The sequence below is a fragment of the Engystomops pustulosus genome, chromosome 2 (genome assembly GCF_040894005.1).
Source record: "Engystomops pustulosus chromosome 2, aEngPut4.maternal, whole genome shotgun sequence".
Classification (NCBI taxonomy): domain Eukaryota; kingdom Metazoa; phylum Chordata; class Amphibia; order Anura; family Leptodactylidae; genus Engystomops; species Engystomops pustulosus.
In genome coordinates this window covers 157,269,272-157,294,092 of record NC_092412.1, presented here as the reverse complement: position 1 = coordinate 157,294,092, position 24,821 = coordinate 157,269,272, and the positions used below count along the sequence as shown (strand labels likewise).

At 43.2% G+C, this 24,821-nt stretch overlaps 1 protein-coding gene across 2 annotated transcripts; it reads right to left on the bottom strand.

Annotated features, from left to right (window-relative positions):
* Positions 1-202: 202 nt before the first annotated feature.
* On the bottom strand, positions 203-10,975 carry STMN1 (stathmin 1). Of its 2 annotated transcripts, XM_072137101.1 has the most exons (5): positions 10,864-10,975; positions 10,190-10,232; positions 2,346-2,518; positions 660-851; positions 203-581 (listed from the first exon to the last, which is right to left on the bottom strand). In XM_072137101.1, the coding sequence occupies exons 2-5, from the start codon at positions 10,200-10,202 to the stop codon at positions 522-524; spliced, it is 438 nt and encodes a 145-aa protein (XP_071993202.1). In that variant the 5' UTR covers positions 10,203-10,232; positions 10,864-10,975; the 3' UTR covers positions 203-521. The 2 variants fall into 2 exon arrangements, with proteins under 2 accessions (XP_071993202.1, XP_071993201.1); XM_072137100.1 differs by lacking the exons at positions 10,190-10,232; positions 10,864-10,975 and having other exon boundaries at positions 2,346-2,552.
* Between the last annotated feature and the right edge of the window lie 13,846 nt (positions 10,976-24,821).

Sequence of the window (24,821 nt, the reverse complement as noted above, 5' to 3'; positions counted from 1 at the left end):
CTCACTGCCGACCCAGACATGCATTGTGCATGTCTGATGTGGGCAGCCTCTCAACCCTCCCCTCAGCTGGCAGCTCACAAGGATGTAGTGATGCATGCGAATTGGGAGTTGTAAACCAGCCTATGATGTGAAGATAGTGTCCTAAGTAATTATGCACACTGAAAGTTGATTAACCTGGAAGTTGAATTAGATTTTTCTAATATCATTTTTCCAACAAGTTATTTTATTAAGACAAACTATTACAAGTCATAGATACAGAGAACCATTGATATTTAAGTGCATTTATGTAACAGTCTGAACACTGGAACAATACTAGAAAACCCCACACCATTACTTTCCAGTACGATACAACAGGAACCAGTACAGCAAGACTGGATAAGGGAAAGGCTTCCTCAATGAAACAAATATGATGCATTATTTGTACATCATCACAGATTGCTAAACATATACAGGAGGGGGGAGGGACTTTGAAACACTGATGGGATAAGCTTTGAAATTGAGGCAGCCTTCACAGACAGAGCTCAGTTTTCAGCCTCTTCTTTGAGGTCTTTTCCCTTTCTGAGCTCTTCTCCTTTCTTCTCCTGGAAACAAAGACATTTTTGTTAACTAGTTGTGAGGTAATTGAGAGTCTGCAATTACAATAAGCCCAAATCACTTACCAATTTTTGCAATCGCTCCAGTTTTGCAGCCATCTGGGCCTCCCTATTCTCTTTAATGGCTTCCATTTTGGTTGTTAACTTTTCTTCTGCCATCTTGCTGAAATTATTGTTTTCTTCCTTTGCTTTCTGCAGAACTTCTTTCTCATGCTCCCTCTTCTCGGCAAGCTGTTTTAGGATTTCAGCCTCATGTAGCTTGGAGGGGAGGAGGGAAAAAAAAAAAAAAAAAGTTTATACAACATACTGATGAAGACTTAAGCTTTAAGTTGAGCACTCTTTAATATGAGTGCTCAAAAAAAAAAAAAAAAAAAAAAAGACACAAAACAGAGACCCCCCCTTCCTCCAAGAGTCGTGCAGCTCAAATGAACAATTACATTGTAAAATTATATAGTGGATGATATACATAAATAGAGACGGCATTTGTATGCAAGGATATACAGAGTACATGTGCCAATACATTTACCGATGACTCGTATGCATCATAATCACTAGGCATTTACAGTAAATATGATACAACATCACCTAGTACCCTCCGTGTAGGAAATCTATTCCTTCATATACATGCAGACATAAGGCCCGGCTAGTCCAGCCAGGGCCCCCTGATTCTCAAACCGTCTCCCTTTTTAGATATATCCCCTTTTCCAACCTTAATATCTTTTGTTAAAATACTGCTGTCTACTAGGAGGGCAGCCTGGATCCAGTGATAAGTCAGTTTTCTTGCCTGCTACAGCATCCGGGTTATTCCCAGATTCACTCCTCTCAACTGCCACATCCTCTACCAGGCAAAAAAAAAAACCATACAATAGTAGTAGCAGGGATTAGCACAGCATACACAGTCTTAACAAGTTGCAGCACCTTCCTTACACAAGGTTCCCAGACACTCCCACATGTGCAGCAGGTGCGCACCCTTGCAGTCACATCAAGGGCAACAGTCATCACTCCTTATGTCAACCCTATACAAACAGGCTGGGGTCCTAGAAGTTTGGTGTCAAAAAAATTGTGAAAGACTGCTTCTCACTAGAGACAACTCAGGTGTCCAAGGCCAGTACAGACGTCCACTGTTCGTCTGTCAACGGTCCCAGATTTGCTATTAGTGGGAACCTTTTATAGACAATTGCTTAGAGAATACCATAAATCAGCAATATAACCCCACTGCAGTCCCCCAGGGAGATAAGGGTATTAAGCACTTAACCATTTTGCAGTTTCCTAACAAGGTCCTTTTTGGGAAATTGACATGGGTCAAAATAAGTGGATACATATGTCTGAAAAAGACTTCATGCGTGAGGGCGTGTTCACACGTTGCGTTTCGGTCGCGTTTTCATTGAGTTTGAAAATGCATATACAACAGCTGATGAGAGGTGATTTGCCTAATTACAAGAGGCCTCATACGGGTAGTAAAAGGAGGGGGGGGGGTGGAATCCTCTGAAATAGTGATATTGCCCATTTATTACAGCAGTAAGTCATCACAAATGCTTCAGTATAAAAGCAATTCACAAACAGAATTGTGCTGGATTACAAATGGCTTTTGCAGAAGCGTCCTATAAAGAAAATCTGTATACCCAACCTTCCGCCATGGAGTTGTTACTGTTGCAGACAAACTCCATCAAGTTCAGATCAATAATCTTGAATAGTATAGCAGTGTAAAAATATTATTGAAAAATTTTCTGCAACAGGCACAAAGTGACTCACCTTGCGCCGCTCTTCTGCCGCTTCCAATTTCTTTTGAATTTCTTCCAATGAACATTCCTTTTTCTTTGGTGAAGCAACTGAAAGGTCTGGAGCTGCATCAGTGGATGGAGGGCTCAAGATCAGCTCAAATGCCTGGCCAGAGGCACGCTTCTCCAGCTCCTTAACCTTAATGTCTGTAGAAAAACATGCCATTTGTAAGACTACTTCATGCCACTAGCTGTACCTTTTTACACAAGCACATCTTGGGTGCTCAGAGAATTAGCTTAACTTTATAGAAGCTCTGCCTTTATGCATCGGAACATGAGACCTGATGTACATGGTACAGCAGGTGCGCCTGTGTAGGATAAGCGTAACCTATAGTGTCTACAGTATAGCTGCATCTTCTGCAACTGAAAATACTAGTTTGTTATTACATACAGCACACATACACTTCATGTAACCATTTCCCTTCTGGTTTCTACCAATTACATGCTCATCCATGCATCAATACAGATCTTGTATGTGCATAATGCAGTGCTCAGCAGATTTAGTTGCTTACCAATTGCTTCAGGTAAGCCATGGTTCATCCACAATGCCAACAGAAAGTGACCTAATAAACCTTAACACCTTCCTGGTCATGTTCCTTTCATGGTGCAGTGTGGTGGAATAAAAAAGAAAAGTGAACCATATGTAAATTGGTAGCAGAAAATTTGAGAGACTAGCACTGGTGCTATCATCCATCAGACTTCCTTGGAAAGGTTTGGAGCAAATATTGTGCTTAACAGTCCAACACCATGAAGAAAAACTATGTCATGTGTACAGGTACTTGCCGCACCATGACAAGCATTAATGTAGTGGTGATCACACATGCTCAGCAGCTGAGCCCATGTGATCACTTTGGACTCCTGCAGAAACAGCTGGGATCATGATCTCAGCTGGTTAACCCATTAGGCACTGCAACTGCTACTTTGCATGGCAATCCTTTGGTTCAATGAAGGACCCCAGGACTGCCTTCAGTAAGTGCCTGTTATATCATGCTTTCAGTATGATCCAACAGTGTGTTGCAGTCTATGCATCTGCAGGATTTTTTTTAACAGCCCTTTGTAACTTTAACCCCCATATAAAACCAAGAATGGAGGAAAAACCTCATTTTAACACTTGTTAAAGGCTTTTATATAATGTATTGCAAGTTTTTACTTTTTAAAATGTACTCAAAATGGTGCCGGCGTGAGTGAAAAAATATAAATATATATATTTTTTCACTCACGCCGGCAGCACCAGGAAGCACATCATTATACAGCCTCACACCATTATACAGGCTGTCAGTCAAGCACTGGAGGTGTGGCTGTGCCTCCCACTCATGAATAAGCTGGACAGCTGAATATGCTAATGAACTTCAAGAGTTAAAACCCCAGACCAAAGAAAGAGGTCAGCCTTTATAATGATGTAATGTCTCATCCATGTGCTTGCTGGTGGTCACACCCCCTGCAGCGTGTGCGTGTATAGGAGAGATGCAACAGCTCCAGGCAGCCATGTTATAGCAGAACATGTCAGGTATTAGGAGGATGCAGCATTACTATACATTACACTCAGACATGAGCAGGGGGAGGAGAGGGGTAACAGTGGTGACATCACTGCCTCTGACCAGCCCCATTTAAATAAGAAAAGATTTTGCAATGATTAACTGGTTCGCGACCGCCCACCGTGTATTCACGGCGGCGGTTGGGTCCCGCTGCATGGAGAGGGCTCACGGGCTAAGCCCTCACCATGGCCGGCAAGTCTTTGCTGCATAATGCAGCAGAGACTTACCGCTAACACCCGCCGATCGTGGGTGTTATAACAGCGATTGCTGCCAGCAGCCTCAAAAAGATAGCGGCGCCCATCTTGCCTAGGATCGTTGCTCCCAGTGACGTCAATCGGGGAGCGGCGATCCGTCTCCACGGTAGCCTCGGGTCATGAAGACCCGAAGCCATTTCGTTTTAACCCCTTCATTTCAATGTGCTGATAGTATGGCAGTATATCATAGGATTGATCAGACAACCTAGGGTTCAAGTACCCTAGGGAGTCTGAAAAATAGTATAAAGAAAAATGTAAAAAAAAAAAAAAAATTATAATAAAAAACCTAAAAATTCAAATCACCCCCCCCTTTCCCTAGACATAAATATAAATAAACAGTAAAAATCATAAACACATAAGGTATTGATGCGTTCGAAATGGCCCCAATAATGGAAAAGTGAAAATTTTATAGCCTACAGAAGGGCAGCTGCAGGGTGCTCCTTCCCTTCTGCGCCTCGCTGTGCGCCCATAAAACAAAAGTCACGGCCACATGTAGTGGGTCTCTGTACTCAAGAGAAATTATAGAACAAATTTTATGGTGGGTTCTTTTTATCTTTTGGAAATGTGTACATTTTAGGGCTAAACGAACGTATAAGGGCACTATTTGACCATTCTAAATTTCACCTCCATTTTGATTTAATTACTATGAAGATCAAGGGGTTAACAATCTTCGTAAAAAGCTGTTTCTGATAGCTTGAGGGGTGCAGATTTGAAAATGGGTAGATTATATAGGGGGTTTTGATGCCAAATATGTAAAATTTCATTCAAAACTGTATATATACCCAAAATAGTCAATTATGAAAATACGGAAAAGCAATATTCTATTTGTAAGCCGCGTGATGTCAAAATAAATTATCCAGACATTTCAGAAATTATGAAAAATGTAAAGTAGACAAATGGGAAAGGTTATTCAGCAACTTATTTAGGTGGTAAATCTACCTGAAAACACATTGATTTTGAATATGGAAAATTTTTCAAAATCATATTTTCTTTTGTAAATAAATGCAAAACTTAGCCAAAATTTACCACTAAAATGAAGTACACCATGTGGGGAAAAAGAATCTCAGAATCGTTTAAGTGTTCAAAAGTTATAACCATATAAAGCGACGCATGTCATAATCCAAAAAAATCTAACTGAGCCTTAAGCTGCAAAATGGCTGCGTCCTTAAGGGGGTTAATATTGGACAGCATGCAGAGCCTTCCATCCTGTAGCTCTGTCCAGACTGCAGCAGGCTTGCACTTGGATGAAGTGAAGCATGCTTGTGACATCACTCAAAGTCCTGGAGATTTCCTGCACCACTAGTTCTTAGTGATCTGGAGCATTAGGCTCCGCTCATCAACATGAGCCGGCTCTCCTGACTTTTGAATGGCTGCACAACATGTAGTAGGAACTTTTAACCCATTTTTATTGGGTTATGGGGGGGGGGGGGGGGGGGGAGCCGCTTGTGGGCAGGGCAGATGATCCATCGGCTCACTGAAGGAAGCAGACTCCCATTGTTCACATGAAAACGCCGGCTCCATCGCAAAAAGAACCGTGGCTAAGCACGAGTATAAACTACATCTTCTAAAAATCTCAAAAAAACCTAATGAATAACTAGACCAAAACTAACCATTAGATTAACTAGCCAATAAAAGAAAGCTACCAAAATCTAGCATGTTAAGTAAGGGTCCTAATCATAGGATCCAGGCACTGACTGTGGTAATCTTCTATTTGCCATCCATGGACTCCTCATAAATCCAACTTCTACAATTATGTTAATGATTTTAGGCCCTCTGATCTGGCTTTACATACTGTTATAATTGTGCAGTGAGCAGAAGTAATGAAGCAGAGGGGAGGGCGAGAGCTATACATTAGGATCACTGCTCCTCTACTTAAATGAGATTTTCCACCAGTAATTTTAAAGCCTTTTTCTCTTTAACAAGGGCATAGGAAACCAAGTTATTCCTGCCCTAGGGGGCACACACCACTATGTCAGTGCGCTTGGTTTACAATCCTTGATCCTGTTAGATGTCCTTTAAAGCACCAGAACTTAAAGGGTAGAACTTACCGGACCCCTCCACGGCTTACTGGCCATTACACACCCCCTAAAGTGCTTCTCCTCTGCTTTTGCTGCTGTAAATCTCATGGTGGCAGCAAGTATTCGCTTAGTGCTGCCACAATAATCCTGGATAGACAGCCAGAGGGTGTAGTACCAGTGAAGCCCGAGAGAATGTCTTTTGGGGGCAAAGCATTAGGCTTCATTGAAAGAATTAGCGTTAATGGATGCAAACAGGAAATTATACTAGCAGCTTTCCTTTAAATTTGAGGTTGCAGAGGGATGGCCAAATACATATAGGGGGACCTAATTGTTCGGAATAAGTGGAGAGAGCAGGGCAGTGTGCTCTCCAAGTTCCCCGGCTAGCAGCAGGAGTTGGCTTGCAAGGGGGAGTGAATATATTAAAGTCTGTGGAAGCCGAGAGGTGCTTGATTGCCCTCAACCTGAGCGCCTCAGGCACTTTTACAAACGTTATTATTTAAGCAATAAAGAAGCAAAATAACAAGTAAAACACGACACCACCCCCCCTCCCCCCGACGCAACAAGCAGCCTATTTAGGATACATTCACCAGTAATCAGGTGGTAGATGTCCTTTAATGTATTGCTCCTGCAGTAGTCGGACTACAGCTGAACCCTTTGTCACTAACCCTTATACAATTAATCTTTTGAATGGAGGTCAAACAACAATGTTGTTGGCCTGTCATCTCAGCAGGAAGACCTTACATTTTAAAAAAAAAAAAAAAGGAACCTGTCAGGGCAATTTGGGACAATAAACCATCCACAGGTCTTCATGGATACAAAGTGCATTATTCACATTTCATGGTTTTAGGAAGTTGTCTCCAAGTAGGCAGTAAATAAAACGAGGGCTCATAAAAACTCAACTGACCACAAGTTCATCTTCACTTTCCCAGAAGGAGGCAACTTCATGTTTGAGCTACATCTCCTTGCTCAAGGTGTACCCAAAGCTCTGTGGACATTTTTATTTGAGAAATGAAAGGTGCACGTGAACAGAAAACTTTACAGTAAACTTAAATATACGAGAGGGGGAAATAGTGAATTTTCTGTTTTTCTTTAACATAGAGTTGGATTCCCACCAGATAAAGGACAAGAGAATGAAGATGAACCTTTTTCATACCTAGCGCATTTATTACCTCTTCTGACTACCAGTTGAGTGGGGGGAGCGGCTAAGCACAAGACATCACAACTACACAGAAAATACAGTCTAAATCACAGGGACTATGTACAAGGGAAGCAGAGCAGTCCATTATAAATTTGGAAAAGCTACAGCACAACTATTTTTTTTGCATGCACTATGCCTGGGACCCTATGGATAGAAGACAGTTTTCTGCACAGAATGAAAGGCTCTTGAATGAATTAAAGCTGTCAATTTCTTGCCCCAAATACACCCCCCCTCCCTTCGAGTATAAATCTACATTAATCTGCTTAGCTTCTCCTACTCATTGTGCTGCATTCACTTCATAGTGCAGACTGTGCAATACCTGATGATGCAACTAGTTAGCAGTGGTAGAGACAAGTTGCAGCATATGGCTAGTAAAGAATAGCCCCATAGCCCTGTTATATTACAAGAAGCTAAATAGCTGGTCAACAACTGAGGGCCTACTCTGAAATAAATTCAAGTTTCCTCTTGGCCAACCTCTTAATGGGAAAATTCAGTCTGTCCACGTGCTTGTAGGATTTACAGGACCAAAACCTGAAGTCACTTCAATGATTATAGTTCAACCTGGTAAATCCCGCAAGTGTTCACGAGAATATTGGACCAAAACTGTCACCATTGTGTAGGAAATGTCACCATTGTGTAGGATTTTTTTATTTAATTGACAATGACTAAAACAGTATTTGAATAGTGGAAAAAATCTACAATACCATCATGAGGGATTAAAAAAACAAACAAAAACACTGGCTTACAACTCCTAATGTGACAAATTTAGTGTTTGAATGCTGTGGCAAAAAAAAAAAAAAAAGGCACCGGAAAGTAATTTTCAATATGAATTCTATTAAGCTAGGATGGAAAGGGGTGGGGTGGGGGGAGTAATTTATTCACGTCTGGGCTTGGGCGATTTATTCTAGAGTTTACCAAGTGAGAAGAGGAGGAACACAGTACAAAATGTTTAAGAAAAAGTGAATGAACTTAATTGCATATAAAAATATGTCCGTAAAAAGTGAGAAATGGCTACAGGAGAGAAACTTACAGAAGCCAGGAACCACGGTATGCAGACCAATCAATCATCAACAATAAAAGGGCATTTTAATGCCCATCATACACAATTACAACATCATATAAGCCCAACCGCTACACAGTCAAATCAACCCAGTTGCTGCAATCACGGCAGCATTAAACCAAATATTGGGAGCACAAAATGTTACTGTGGCCAGGGAGCCTGCAACCCCCAACGCGCATTTCAACTCACCGGTCTTTCTCAAGGGGTGAGAAAGACCGGCGGGTTAAACGCGCGTTGGGGGACTTCAAACACCAGGTAACTATGGTTTCAGGCTCCCGGCCCACAGTAGCACATTTTGTGCTCCCAATACATGCTTTAACTCTGCTGTGATTGCAGCAACTGGGTTGATTTTTACTGTGTACCGGTTGGGCTTACATGAGGTTGTAATATTGTGCATGATGGGCATTAAAACTCCCTTTTATTGTTGATGGTCTGCATACTGTGGTTCCTGGCTTCTGTACATTTCTGTCTCCTGTAGCCATTTTTCACTTTTTATGGACATTTTTATATGCAATTAAAGTATTTTTGCTGGATATTGATATAGGTTTCAATTAACCTTAGATATTCTGGTGTAGATATTTATTGTTTTGTTGTGTGGGTAGATTTATTCTAGTGGTTGATTAATGAAGCATACAAGTTTTATGGTCGAGACTTGTCTGTAAAGTCAAGAACTCAAAACTTTTAAAAGGGGTTATCCGAGGCTAGCTATAAATTAGGGACATGCTTTAATATACAAAATGTACTCCCTTCCTTGCGAAAGTGCCAGCAAGGCATTCCCATCCCTTAGTATTGTAGGCGCTGGGATATGATGACGAATGGGAGCGGCCCGCCCAGAGCTCCCCGAGTGCAGCTTCCATGCCCCTGTAAATAAACAGGGGCACAGATCAGACGTACCGCGGGACATCAGGACCAACGGAGGTTTTGAATACATGTTAATTTATTTATTTTTTTTAAAAAGCCTGCCTCAGCCCGTCACCAATTTATTGCTAGACTCAATAACCCCTTTAAAGGAAGCTTAACATCTACCTTCATGATTAATCAAGGACATTTACTCATAGTTCCAGAAGACCAAAGAGCACAGCAAGCAGAGGGGACTAGTTCCAGGCACCGTGAGTGGGTAATCTATTTGTCATCCATGGCCAGCTTCCTTCTAAAATAAACTTATGCTGAGCCTGAGGGGCTCTGGTGAGTGTTGAGAGCACCTCTTTGCAGCAGCTGTTACAATGGGCAGAGAATGTCTGGCCTCCTTTTGCCTGTGTAATCTAACAGCAGCAGGGGAGATCTGCACTGCCCATGGTACCAACCAGTCAAGACACCAAAGTCCTGCAGGCTCATTAGCACATTTTAAATGTTTAAAGAAGGAAGGCGGCTTTTGATAACACATAAGAAGATTACCACAGTCAGTGCCTGGATCTATGAGCAAGTTCCCCTCAGTTTATCATGGTGGATTGTGATTGTAGATTTTCTTTAATCAATCCCCTTGCCTACATCTGCTCTGGAACAGAGGTTATTTGTGCAAAACTTTGCGTCCAAAGTCCACAACTGGCAGTAGCAGTATAAAAATGTGAACATCACAAAACATTGCAAAAAAAAAAAAAAATTGATAAATGATATATGGGGCAGCTAAAGATTACTGTTCATCCTGCCAGGCAGGACACCCTACGAATCCTAGAAGCAGACACTGATAATCCCAAGAATGAATGAATCTCACAAAGTGTTTTATTGACATGTTATACAGACACGAGCGTCCTACCGGCGTCAGACATGACTGAAAGTGTCGATCAGCTGCGAAGAAACTGCAAAATACAAAGAGAAAAAAAGCGCGTTAATAGACAGTGTAATAACAGACGAGCAGCGCATAGGTGATAGGCGGGACACGGGGACCACGTGACCAGCGCGCCCACCTGCCATCCCCACGAGGGCACCACAACAACAGAAAGGGCGCGCGGCACACCACAACAGAGCCCGCGTGCCACACCCGCCGCACATACTGGGAGAGGAACGGCAACTGCAGCCGAGCACCAGCCACCAGCTCCGAGAGGCGGCGCCAGCTAGACGGCTGCCAATAGCCAGCGAGGCGGCGCCAGACATCACACCTGAGGATGAACAAAGCAGGGAGCGCGTCTATTATACAAGAAGCTGTGGAGCCCTCAGCATCCCCGCCTGATGTGCACCTGTGCGGCACAGCCCTCATTTAGTCACAAGACCCTGGACACAAACACTGCTCATACATCTGCGCTTCATTTTGTAGCTGTATAACACAGCGCAGACTCCCATATCCAGCCAAGATATAACAAAGTACATATAACGAGTAACACCCCAGACATAAGTGGCGGTACCCCGTCAGTAGGCGACCACCTCGCTATATTAGAGCCCCAGCACACCGCGATAAATAAGCCCCATCGTGCGCACAACCCCCGCTCTCACCTGTCTCTGCCGATGAATACCGCGCTCTCGCTCAGCAGCAACGAACAAAAGCGCCCATCGCGGCCACGTGACCCGCTGTGCGCGCCCCTCATTGGCTGAGAGAATCTGAACTAGACACTGTCTGTCACCCCGCCTTCGCCAAATGCAGGCGGCATAAAGTATAGGGGGCATTAGAAGAGCGAGAATATTCCCTCTAACTCCAGCTTCATGGTTTGGTCACGGTAGCACATCCCCTGCCCGCCAGACACAACCCGGGATGTACCATTATCCCACAGGTGTGTAGCTATGCCTGTCTGTAGTAACTTCTCAAAATTCAGGCATTTGTGGTACGATGTCTGTCCCCTGTTCTATTGGAAGATCATGGGGAAGGACTTCTCCTGACATATATAGGTCATGCTTGTGGAAAAGCAAGTGCACTCCAGGGCTGTCCTCACACATCACCTCTGTGACACCTTCACATTACCGGGGAGGGAATAGTCATGTAATTAGGGCTTGTTATTTCTTTGTTTATATAATGGAAAGTAGTGTTGTGACCAGCAGCAATTATCACAATCTCTCCAATGGCCGCTCAGATCTCTGACAGCTCTTTTAACCCCTTCAGGACGCATTTTGAAGGGCGCTGTCCCACGTTGTGTTTTGGCTGCGTTTGCAAACGCAGACAAATCCGCACCCACCGGGGCAGGCCGTGGCCTGATCGCATCAGCATTTCTATGGAAACGCCTGCGATCGGGAACGAGCCGCCGGTGTTATGCATTGAATTAAAGCAAAACACTGGCGGCTTGTTCCACGGCCCGCCCCAATGGGTGCGTTTTGTTTGCAAACGCAGCCAAAACGCAACGTGGGACAGCGCCCGAAAACTCAGCCGTTTTACCAATTATCTTAATTAAAACTGGTCAAAAACGGAAGCATTTTTTAACAGACTGCTTAAAAACGGCCCCAAAACGGGTTCAAAACGCCACATGTGCCGCTGGCCTAAAGCTGCAGTCACACATGGCGTTTTGAATCCGTTTTTGTCCCGTTTTTAAGCAGTCCGTTAAAAAAAAAATCAGTTTTTGTCCGGTTTTCCCAATTATCTTACTCAAACACATTTTTTCAAAAACACATGTTTTTTTTTAAACAGGCCCAAAAACAGGTTAGGTCGGTGCAACACGCACCGCTTTGTCTGCGTTTGAAAACGGGCCTCTGCCAGATCGCATCGGCGTCTCTATAGAAACGCCTGCGATTGGAAACGAGCCGCCAGTGTTTTGCATTAAATTAACGCAAAACACTGGTGCGATCGGGTTGAGGCCCGCCCCGGTGGGCACGACTTTGTTTGCGTTTGACCGCACCCTAAGGGCGCGTTCACACGTTGCGTTTTGGTCGCGTTTTCATTGCGTTTGAAGCGCATATACAACAGCTGATGAGAGGTGTTAAGGATATCACACTGGTCTTGGACGCCATCTTACATACTGTCAGACATTTTAAAGACTCAGCATTCATTTCATATAACTTTGTGTAGTAAAAAGTAAAGTTTGGGTGGGGTTCATCCATAAGCAAAGCACACAAAGACTTAGCGCTCACTAGCACCACCTAGAGGAAGGTATCCAGGGGAGCACCGGGGCATTTTATTTATGTGAAGACAGCCAATGGTTCTACATTCCGTTGTGTGCTTACATCCAATAGTGTTGAATTTCAAGGGTCAAACCACCCATATGTATTGCCCGCTTGTGTACTTGCACGCCTCTTTCAGAGTGTGTTTTATGACTTTCCCGATAAGAGTTTCAGTGCCAAAGAGAATAAAGCAGTCTTGAGCTAATCTTCAGAAAGGACAGTGTGTCTTTCCTAGTTTACTCCATTCCAAGCTGGAATAAAGACTCTATAATTTGAAAGTCACCTTACAATGATTAGAGGTTTGAGCCCCAGATAAAAATCTATAAGAGAGGTGATTTGCCTAATTACATTACCGTTTACGTTTGTAAACGCAATGTTAACGCATGTGTTAACAAAACACATGCGTTAATGGGTTGTTAATGCATGCGTTAACATCGCGTTTACGATGCGTTTTGTAAACGGAAATGTTAACAGTCATGTAATTAGGCAAATCACCCCTCCTCAGCTGTTGTATATGCGTATATGCGCCCTCACCCTGCTCTTACGGTCCAGATCGGAACCCCATGATGCAATTGCGGTGCCTGCTAGTTCCTGTCAGCAAATGCAATTGCATATGATAGTATTGTAAAAATAAAAAAAGTAAATAAAAATAAAATAAATAAAAATTAAAAATAAAATTCTCAAAAATGTCTCAAAAGCCCTTAACACATTTAAAATAATAAAAGAAGTGGAAAACAGTAAAAGAAAAACATATTAGGTATCATCGCGTTCCAAAATTCCCAATCTATAAAAATATAAAAACGGTTATTCCTGGCAGTGAACTCTTTAACGGAAAAATGTGCTCAAATGTCCGAATCGCCACTTTTTTGCTGTTTTGCAAAACACACAAAAAATTTAATAAAAACTGATCAAAAGTTTCATAGCACCCAAAATGGTAGCAATGAAAACGTCAGCTTTTCCCACACAAAAATGACACCTTAACCAACTCTGTACTCTTAAGTATGAAAAAATAATTGGAGTCCGAATATGGTAAAGATATATAGATATTTTTTAGTACAAAAGTTTTAGATTTTTTGTAAAATCATGTAACCTCAGCATGTGATCAAGGCTGAAGCCTTTGGAATGTGTCACATGTTTAAAAACGAATGCATTTTATACTGTTTACCTTGTGTTTGGCTGCTTGAAACTTATTTATCTTTATAGATAAACAGGTTTATAGCAGCCAAACACATGGTAAACGGTAAAAAACGGATGCATTTTAAATTGGACTGAAAACGTATGTTTAAAAACGGACAAAAAAAAGCCACAAGTGATACCCCCCTAAGGCCGGCGCCTCACATAGCGCTTTGTCTGCGCTTGCAAACGCAGACAAAGTCGCGCCCACCGGGCGGGCCTCTGCCTGATCGCAATTGCGTTTCTATGGAAACGCCTGTGATCGTGAACGAGCCGCCGGTGTTTTGCGTTAATTTAACGCGAAACACCGGCGGCTCGTTCCCGATTTAAAAATAATAGAAGTGTACTTACCTCGTGCGGCGCTGCTGATGTTTAGTGTCGTGATCCATCCGGATCTTTGTGCCTACGCCTTAGGCCGCGGTCACACGTACCGCTAGGCGTCCGTTCATAACGCGGCCCGAGGGCCGAGGACCACCTCCTGTGCGCTAACGTCGTGTTATGAACGGACGCCTAGCGTTACGTGTGACCGCGGCCTTAGAGAAAGCTCCCCTGCGATATTCCTGAGTATTCCCGCGTTCCTGTGTGTTCCTGCTCCTGAGTTCCCCATGTTCCATGTTCTTGTGTTCCTGCGTTCCAGTTCCCTTGCTCCTGTGTGTTCCTGTCCGTTCCTGTGTTCCCATTCCCATCTGCCTGGACCTCCCGTTGCTGACCTTGGATTGGACTTGACCGTGCTGCGTGCCCTGACCCTGTGCCTGAACCTGACAATGAGACTGTCTCCTGCTAAGGTACCTTGACCTTGGCTGCCACCGTGGGCTAGTCGCACCTGTGGAACGACCTGGTGGTACCCCGCCACAGCAAGCCCATCCCACTTTGCGGCGGGCTCTGGTAAAGACCGGTTCCGGTCCCAGGTGTCGGCTTGTACCACCTCCCGCGGTGGTCCAGAGGATCCACTGATCCCGAATCCTGACAGTGGTTATAGCTTTGGAACACTTGAGGGCGCGTTCACACGTTGCGTTTTGACCTGCGTTTTCATTGCGTTTGAAACGCATATACAACAGCTGAGGAGAGGTGATTTGCCTAATTTCATCACTGTTAACGCATGCGTTAACAAAACGCATCGTAAACGCGATGTTAACGCATGCGTTAACAAAGCGTTAACGCATGCGTTTTGTTAACGCATGCGTTAACATTGCGTTTACAAACGTAAACGGTAATGTAATTAGGCAAATTACCTCACATCAGCTGTTGTATATGCGTTCCAAACGCAATGAAAACGCAACCAAAACGCAACGTGTGAACGCGCCCTGAACATATGCAGGGGATTTTGAGATTGTCTTCTCATGACATATTGTGCTTCAAATTAGTTAAAAAATTTGGATGATAACTTTTATGTTTAGTTTTTAAAAAAACCAAATTTGGGAAAAATTTTAAAATTCTTTTTTTTCTGAAGTTCTAAATTCTCTAATTTTGAAGGAGATAGTCATAGCACAAAGCATAAATTCATAACTTACATTCCCCAAATGTCTGCATTATGTTGGCATGGTTTGTTAAGATTCCATGTATTTTTCTAGAATGTTATGAGGCTTAGAATTTTGGTGGCATGTTTCAATTTTTTTTGGAAAATCGCCAAACCATATATTGACTTCTCAGAGATGCAATCCTCTCAGCTTTCAATTGACTGTTGTCACAGGTGTCCCCGCGATCCTGGTCACAGATCGCAGGCACACCTGCGCTCCCCTCCTGAAATTAAAGGGCCAGCGTCCTTTCCATTGGCGCTTCCGGGTTTCTATATAATCCGGTGGTTTCCTTCACTCCCCGCTGGATCTTCAAGTCTACCAAATTGAAGTGAAAGCCTCCTGTGTGTTCCCGAGGTCCCGTTCCTGTGTGTTTCCCGAGGTCCCGTTCCTGTGTATATCCTGAGGTCCGTATCCTGTGGTCCGTGTCCGGTGGTCCGTATCCTGTGGTCTGTGTCTGGTGGCCCGCATTCTGAGGTCCGTATCCTGTGGTCCGTGTCCGGAGTTCCGCATCCTGAGGTCTTTATCCTGTGGTCCGTGTCCGGTGGTCCGCATTCTAAGGACCGTATCCGGTGGTCCGCATCCTGAGGTCCGTATCCTGTGGTCCGTGTCCGGTGGTCCGCATCCTGAGGTCCGTATCCTGTGATCCGTGTCTGGTAGTCTGCATCCTGAGGTCTGTATCCTGTGGTCCACATCCTGAGGTCCGTATCCTGTGGTCCGTGTCTGGAGTTCCGCATCCTGAGGTCTTTATCCTGTGGTCCGTGTCCAGTGGTCCGCATCCTGAGGTCTGTATCCTGTGGTCCATGTCCGGTGGTCCGCATCCTGTGGTCCGTGTCTGGTGGTCCGTATCCTGTGGTTCGTGTCCAGTGGGTTCCAGCCCAGTGGTGAACTCCTGCCTTCCTGCGCTTCTGCCGTGCCTTCCAAGGTCTCAGCCCAGTGGTGTCCTTACTCCGTACCAGCATTACCAGTCCTCCTCTGCGTTCCTGCTGTCATCTCAGGTTGTGACTGTTTCCGGTATTTATTACCTTGGCTGCCACCGCGGGTCCCATACCAACTCCCGCGACGGTCCAGAGGGTCCACAGACTCCTCCCAAAGAGGAGGTGCCATCTATAGCAGATTTGCATTGTCATGTTGTACAGGCTATAATTTTTTTTCTCTTTTTAATATGGATCTATAGGGGCTTATTTTTTTTGCCACATGAGATGCATTTTTCTGGTACATAATTTTGGGAGCACCCCTCTCCCTCCTGCACCCAGCCATATACCACACTGTGGTACGGCCCAGGTAAGCACACGGCCGTGTCCAAGGGACCTAAAAATTATTTCTCTTGTGCCCTACTTTTGGCTTTGACCCTTGGATCCATTTCTCACAAAAAGTATTGGCCTGCTTAATTCCAATATGCTGGGAGATTCCAACAGAAAGAGAAAAAAGTCACCTTACAATAGTTTTCCCATTTTATAGATGCAGGATTTTGTGTGAATGTGCAACACAACTTCAACCTGTTTTGCTGGATGCACTAGTACACAGATGGTGCCCGAGGCTTCTTGGCGAAATAGGATCAGTAACACCCTAGAAAGGCATCCAACATAACTCTGGAAATGAATCTTATAATGTAGAGACATATAGAATCAGGATATTAGAAAGTGACAGAGATAAATTTTTAGTCTCTGCCAGGGTAATGATTATATATGTCCCTATCTTTTTGTATCCAGATTTCTGTGCTCACTTAGGAAAAAGCTGTCTCCTGCAAGCGTCAGGACCCTGTCATGCTAAATCATCTAGAAATTCTCACTACCCCGAGGACCAGAATTTGCAGATAGAAAACTGGAACAGCTTTACTGCCCAGAAAAAAAATGTACTACATCTAAAAAGTAAAATGCTTTAAACATGCTGCCTATGTGTGTCAGGAAAGGCGCCCTAAAAGTATTTCTGAATTTCAAAGTTAGGTCATTAAAATCGGATCGGTGGGCCCAAGTGCAAATTTTGGGCCCATATACCTAAACCCTCACCACTCTGCTCCCCGTACAATTTATGCCTTACACACATCACATACATGTATTCTCTATGCATACAGTCACCGGGGAAAATTTATTGGAATTGTCTGGGGTAAAACTGTTCACCATTTAAAAATGCATGCATTTTCAGTCCATTTAAAAACGGTCCAAATACGGTTCAATAACGCAACGTGTGGCAGCACCCTTAACGGTTGCATTTTGTAAATGCAACAGTTAACAACAATGTAATTAGGCAAATCTTCTCTTCAGATGTTGTGTTGGATTTCAAAACGCATGCATTAATAACATGTGTGAATGATGCCTTAGGGTAGATATGTTTCCCCTATGTTTTTTGTCTTATGTGCTGCAGGTTCCAGGGATTTGTTGTAAATGTAGGAGAAAGGACATACTGGGGCTTATTTACTAAGGTTCCAAAGCTGCACATTTGTCGGATTTTCCGACGTTTTCGGGGATTGCAAGGCTGTGACAGGTATTTAACTGGGGATTGTGCCGCAAGCGATCGGATTTTGGCACAGCAGTGCCGGCTTTCATGCAACAGAAATCGGGGGCGTGCCGTCGGATGATCCGACTGATTCAGACTGAGAGCGAGATTTAACTTTCAAATTGTGTTCCAAGATCAAGCACTTACATGCACCATGAAGAAGGCGAACTCCGTCAGACCTGAGAGGGGAAGCAACACATGCAGGATACTGGGCGCACGATGTTAGTGAATCACGGCACAGTGCATTCTTGTCAGACAATGCACTTTAGGTAGACTCCTCCCGACGGGTAAGTAAATGTGCCAAAATGTTTCCAAAACAGATTTTTGTTGAAAAACCATAAAAGAGCCTAGAACAGGATTGCATAAGAGTAGGGGTGCTGTCACATGTGGCAGTAGCGTTGCGTTTACAACGCATATGCGTTTTCAGTGAAATGCATGTAATCAATAACCAGCACCCAAGGTACAGGGACGCCTATGCGGCGCAGGAGAAGGATGGCAGTCTTTCCTTAAGCTCTGCTCCCATTCCTGGTAGGAGATAGTAATTGCCAATGGAGTGTGTCTGTCTCCCATGCAGAAGCACTTGTTTTAAGCACCAGAGATGTCTAGGCTCCAGGGAAAACTGGCAAAAGAGCCGGGCCTAAAACCAGGAACTTGGTGCCAACCCCAGACCAGCCACCAGCCTTTCTAGACATGGACAACTAGCCTACATGGCCCTCTGCCCCCAAATCCACCCAGAGGGATATCTCTCTTCCATATGAGGTACACTTATAAAATCCAGGCTATGTTTGGGACTGAATGAGCAACAGCGGTCAGAAATATAACAGGGCAGCTGCAGGACATCAGTCAACAGAATGAAGGGCAGGCTGCCAACTTAGTGCAGATAACCACTGTTAAAGGCGGCCCCACGGCCTATGGGTAACACTAGAGTTGTCCTTGTTGAGATTTAGCTCCCGTGCTCTCTAGATTGTCTGTTATGGCTCCCTTTACCTCCCACACATTTTATATTTGGCGTAAGCTGTGCAAGTCCTTTTCTTGAGTGAATTCTCCTGATTTTACCACATAGGGAGTTTGAAATAGGAACATATCCACTATCTTTTTGGTGAGTTAGACACAACTTGGCCATTTTTGCACTGGGATATGATGTTTACTATGACCATTGCAAGGTATGACCTCCCGCAGACTGAAAGATTTGGCTATATTTTGTGGGCTCCCTTTTTATCCCCGTCCCTACTCCCTGAAATTTTGTACTCAGATCATATGCAAGAATGATTAAATCTCTAGGTGTGTGTTGTCCTCCATTTACTTTATATTAATTCAACCACCTAAGGGTCAGAAATTGCCCTTTGTGATCCGATTGGAGTCAGATTTAAATGTTAGCTCCTTAGCTCTGTTTATTGACTGATGATGGGACTGCCGTGTATGCTATTCTCCAACGCTGGTCAATTTACAATTTTCTGAACATCTCCCCATCTTCCTCCCTAGGTGGGAAAACCAGGGGCGAATTGTGCTATTACGGTATCACTCTCATGCATGACAAGAACTGTGAACTGAACTGTGCCTGTTTCTTTTTCTTTTTCCTTCTTATTTTCTTTTCTATATTGCATACATGTCTGTATTACTAAACAGACAATCACCAGGCTCTATGTTTTTAACATACATGCAAAACCTTTCACAGATATAACAAAAACATCTGAAATTAAGGGCCGAATTAAGGTAGATGGAGGCACCTGGGCGCAAAATCTGGTTTGGGGCCCCCACTAAATGTAGCCCAAACAGTGATATACATTACAATTCTAAATCATCATTAATATTCTACACTTTCACCTACATACATATCAACCTAGCTGCTGGTTTCCTGGCACAGTGATAGTGGTATTAGCCTAGCTGATGGAACAGTGGCAGTAGTCATGACTACTGTTGCCTTTTGTTATCTGCATCCGTGAAAAAAATCGGTCATGTTTCATCATTTTTTCCATGGACAACAGATCAGGGAAAATACTAGCCTATGTGAAAACACCCATAGAAATCAGTGGCTTTGTGAGGCATCCATGGAAATCACTGAACCACGGATGTGAAAACCAATGCCAATGTGAAAAAGCCCACAGCTATGGAGCCTGGAGCCTTTTTTTTTGGAGAAACAAGAGCATAAGAAACTAAATGAAGAGCAGATCCTGCCAGAGGGGGCACACGCGAGCATGTAAGTGTGTGTCAGGCTCCAGGTGTTGTGAACCAACTGGACTACCGCAGATGATGATGTAAGCCAACACCTGGGACCGGACTCTAAGTGGTACCCGGTTTTCACCAGAGCCCGCCGCAAAGTGGGTTGTATATCCTGCGGTGTGTTGCCGCCAGGTCGTTTCACAGGTGCGACTTTGTCTGCAGTGGCAGCCAAGGCGAGCTACACAGACATTAGGTAGAATCGTAGTCAGGGACGGGCAGGAGGTCAGGACGTGCAGCACAGGATCAGAGTCGGGGATGTAGCAACAGGTCAAAGCAGACAGCAGAGGAGCCTAGTCAGGAACGGAATAAAGGTCACAACGGGAAATCACTATAAACGCAAAGGACAGGGGAACAAGCTTTTTCTAAGGCTGTGAGGCACAAAGATCCGGCAGGGAACAGAGGAAGGGGCTGGGAATTTATTAGGAAAGGCAGCTGGCCAGCGCCAATTATCGGTGCACTGGCCCCTTAAATTTAACAGAGCCGGCGCGTGTGCGCCCTAGGAGGCGGGGACGTGCGCGATAAGCTGGGGAGACACCGCTGGAACCCGGCAAGATGAGTGTCATAGGTAAACGGGTGCACCTGCGACCCAAGACATGGGTCACGGGGGCACCCGTGACAGTGTGCTGGGTTTATAATCCCTAAACTAGGTGTAGATTTCCATTGAATTTGTGGATAGATGAAACGTGCTGAAAATTTAAACTTGGCTTATACTTGAGTCTATAAAAAAAAAAATCAATACTCACTTTTCTGACTCCCCCCGCAGATCTTCTTCTTTCATCCAGCAGCAGGCTGGCTATATACTGGGTTATAAGGGCTGGCTATATATTGGGGGCTGGCAGGCTATATACTAGGGGTCGGCAGGCTATATACTAAGGGTAGGCAGGCTATATCATTGAAAAATGAGGTACCTCGGCTTTATTCGGGTCGGTTTATACTCGAGTATATATATAGTTTTACATGTAAATAAACAATATTCCATAGGATTTAGTGATCTCGATAAAAACTGCTAATACTTTGTAGGTTGTTAAATAAAAAAAAAAACGACTTCCTGATTGTACAGATTGATAATCTATTCTACTAGAAGCAAGTCAGATATTGCACTGTTAACACTTGGCCTTGTACGCATTTTATGGAAGTACATACTGTGCTGCCTAAATAAATAATGCTTGTGCACACTAGCACCTTTTATACTTTCCGATGCCATATGTAACTACTGTCTTTCTGCTTCATTTTCAAAAACAAGGTTTTTAAGTGTTGCCTAGCCAGCTATCTTGCCCAGTGTAAGAGGCACCTTTATGAAGAATGGACACAGTTCCTATATAAAGGGTATATATGGAACATGGATACAATGGGGGTAGATTTCTCAATCTGTTTACAACTGTTAACATTTGCAACAAAAATTTGTCTTAAATCCCCTGCAAAACATATATCAAGAATTTAAGACAGTACTTAGACACTTTTACAATAAATCTCACAAGAGGTACTTATGTAAAGCCCCACATACCTTTATAGTAAAACAGGTATCATTAAGTATTGTGAGCAACAGCTTTTACTGAAACTTGCACACAGCCGAATGCCAACCCAAGTCTTCCATATTGATATATTTGAAGCACAAAGGAAGTGAAAAGAATGAAATAAAAGTCCCTGTAAAAGAATCATCGGTGCAGAGGTAGGACCCAAATATATTTCTAGAATTGTTATGCTAGTTCTGATCCTCCTGTTTGTGTGGGATACATCTAAACCCCCAATAAAATTCTAGAAATGTTACTATGGGAAAAGGATTAGGGCAATATATACAACATGCACTTCCAGTCATTCCTAAAGTATACTATGAATAACATGTTTTGCTTATAACACTGTTGATGCTTTGGAGACTCTCAGGCTCATTAAAATCCATTTCTCCCTCCCCCCATACTTTGTTTTGTTGGTTAGTTCTTTAGATAGCAAAAGATCCCTAGAGATCTTGAATAGATCCTTCTGTATAGAACAGGACTATTTCTAAGCTTGTATGCTTTTATCATGTACTATAAATGACATATCTCAAACAGGCTGTATAATAGTTTTCAAGCTTTTGAGATCTCCACACCTGCGCTTCTATATGTGCCCCCAGATCCCTGCCACTGACTGCACCTGTCCGGCGCGCACGACCCCACCTCCTCTGCATTTATAGTGATTTCTCGTTGTGATCTTGATTCCGTTACTGACTCCGATCCTGTGCTGCCGGTCCTGACCTTCCGCTACGTCCCTGACTATGATTCCGTGCTGCCTGTCTCGACCTCCTGCCGGCCCCCTACCATGAGTTTGCTTACGATTCTGTACTTCTCCTTGGCCACCGCGGACAAAGTCGTGCCTGTGGAATGACCTGGTGGTACCACGCAGCAGCAAGTCCGTTTTGCAGCAGGCTCTGGTATCGGCTTACGTCATCTTCCACGGTGGTCCAGAGGATTAACTACCACTGATCCTGACAGTCAGAGAGCGATCATAGGAGAGACAGTGATATAGCCCTTCCAAAGTGTTACTTCATCAGTTAATTTGGTACATTTATCAATTTATACAAGTTAATTCATTACTGTTTCTTTGGGATCAAGGGTTGGTTGAATGATATTGTGGTAGTATGGGTGGTAGGGTTAGTGTAGGTGTGTATTTCATTTTAGTAAAGGAAATTTACCATCAAAATCAAGCATGGATAAACCAGGGGCACTTAGTCATAGATACAGGCACTGTGACTATGGTAATCTTATTGTATATGTTATATTCCTTCTATAACCAATTTTTAAAATGATGCTAATGAACCCTCTGTTATGCAGATTCACAGGCTGTTGCATTGTGCAGGAGCACTTTCCCATCCCACTGTGATTTATAAGAAGAGGGGAGAAGTGCTGAAGGAGTAGTGTGGGAGAGTAGGACATAATTTTAAAAGTTAATTTTAGATGCTTAGATGTAAGTGTCCCTGGTTTATCATGTTTGATTTTGATGGTAGATTTCCTAGAAAAACCTAGCAGTATTTCCCGGTGTTACCCGGGATAGTAACTAACTGTTCTTTGCTATAACTAAATAAAATTGGTTACCGAAAAATATTTTGCATATAAAAATCACAAACCTCTGCTCATTTATGCAACTGTGTTCACACTACATCCTCCTCGTCTTGTAGACTGGTCTTCTCTCCTGACGGGGGCACTATAGCGATTGAGATTATTATAAGGTGGCCCTGATGTGTCATGATGTGTATTCCACTATGTGTTCACAGCTCCGCCATTCTTATCAGATTTGTTCAAGTATGTGTGGCCATCTCTGTGCCTGAAACCACCCTGTTGTTTTCCCACTATATAGTCACTTCTCATGTCTTCTTCTCATGTGGTAGAGCAAAGGATTATGGAAGAGTATTCAAGAAGTACTTTCAGATATAAAACTGCAGCTGGAATATCAGATTATGTACTCTGAATTGACATAATAGAAGACAGTTGATGGTAGCTCTGGATGTGACTGGAGTATCAAAATGATGTAATGGCAAAGATATGAGACCGCAACCCTAGATATGACTGGAGTGTCACAGATTATATAAATCAGATTGATACTCCAGTCACATCCAGAGCTACATTCATTTCTGATGATATAAAGGTAGATATATAATTTCTGATATTCCAGTCATGTCCAGAGCTGTAATGATCTAACAATAGATACATGATTACAGCTTGGGATTTGACTACATTATCAGAAATGATGTACCATCAGTTACATCACTCCAGTTACATCCAGAGCTGCAGGCATAAAGGAAATAACAATAGATAGATGATTGCAGCACTGGATTGGACTGCACTGGATTTAAGAATCAAATGATGATATAATGGCAATGATAAGTCTGCAGGTCTGGATGTAACTGGATCATCAATGCTTGTCCATAAATGTATACTGGCAGCATTAATTTTGCCTTCGTCTGCTCACTATACACTGGATGAAACACTGAAGCATCCTGCTTCCTGCTTGGGGGAGAAAGACACACTATGCAGGGGCCACAATAGCTTATATGGGACGTGCATCTGTATGGCATCTATCCCCGACATCCGCTGTATGCTCCTGGCTGTTACAGTGATGTAACTGTCCAAATATGGTGAGTAACATCACTTGGGAGACACCTGGAACATTGGCAGCAGCGAATCACTGCCTGCAACAGAAATAACTCCCCCCCCCTCTTTTAGGGGAAAGGAGCTGAGCCAGAGCACATATCCTACTATATGTGAATACAGTTAGATACATCCTAGCCCTTTGTTGTAAAGATATGTCTGGAATTATTCATATACATTAAGGTTAAAAACTAGATATGTACATACAGGATATATATGCATAGCTCCCAACCGTCTCGGAAGACAGGAGGCCACTATATAAGAGGAGATGGAGAAGGACAGGAGGCTACAATATGGGGGAAGATGTAGGAGGACCGGATGAGTATTCAAAAAATGTGAAAAAGGAGGGGGGGGGGGGGCTAACCTTAATGGGCGCTGGAAGGCCTTAAACGGTGGAGTGTCTACACCAGTGGAAGATTAACTGATTCTGCTCACACCAGTTTATCAGGCAATGGACATTTATTGAGCATAAAACTAAATAAAAATTATTAAAACAGTTAAAACATAAATATAATAATATAGATACTTATTGTCCAAAAAAGTGACGCATTTCGGGAGAGTTCCCTTCTTCTGACTAGAGCATGGACATATATTTATTGAGGATAAAACTAAATAAAAATTATTAAAACAGTTAAAACATAAATATAATAATATAGATACTTATTGTCCAAAAAAGTGACGCATATATGTCCATGCTCTAGTCAGAAGAAGGGAACTCTCCCGAAATGCGTCACTTTTTTGGACAATAAGTATCTATATTATTATATTTATGTTTTAACTGTTTTAATAATTTTTATTTAGTTTTATCCTCAATAAATGTCCATTGCCTGATAAACTGGTGTGT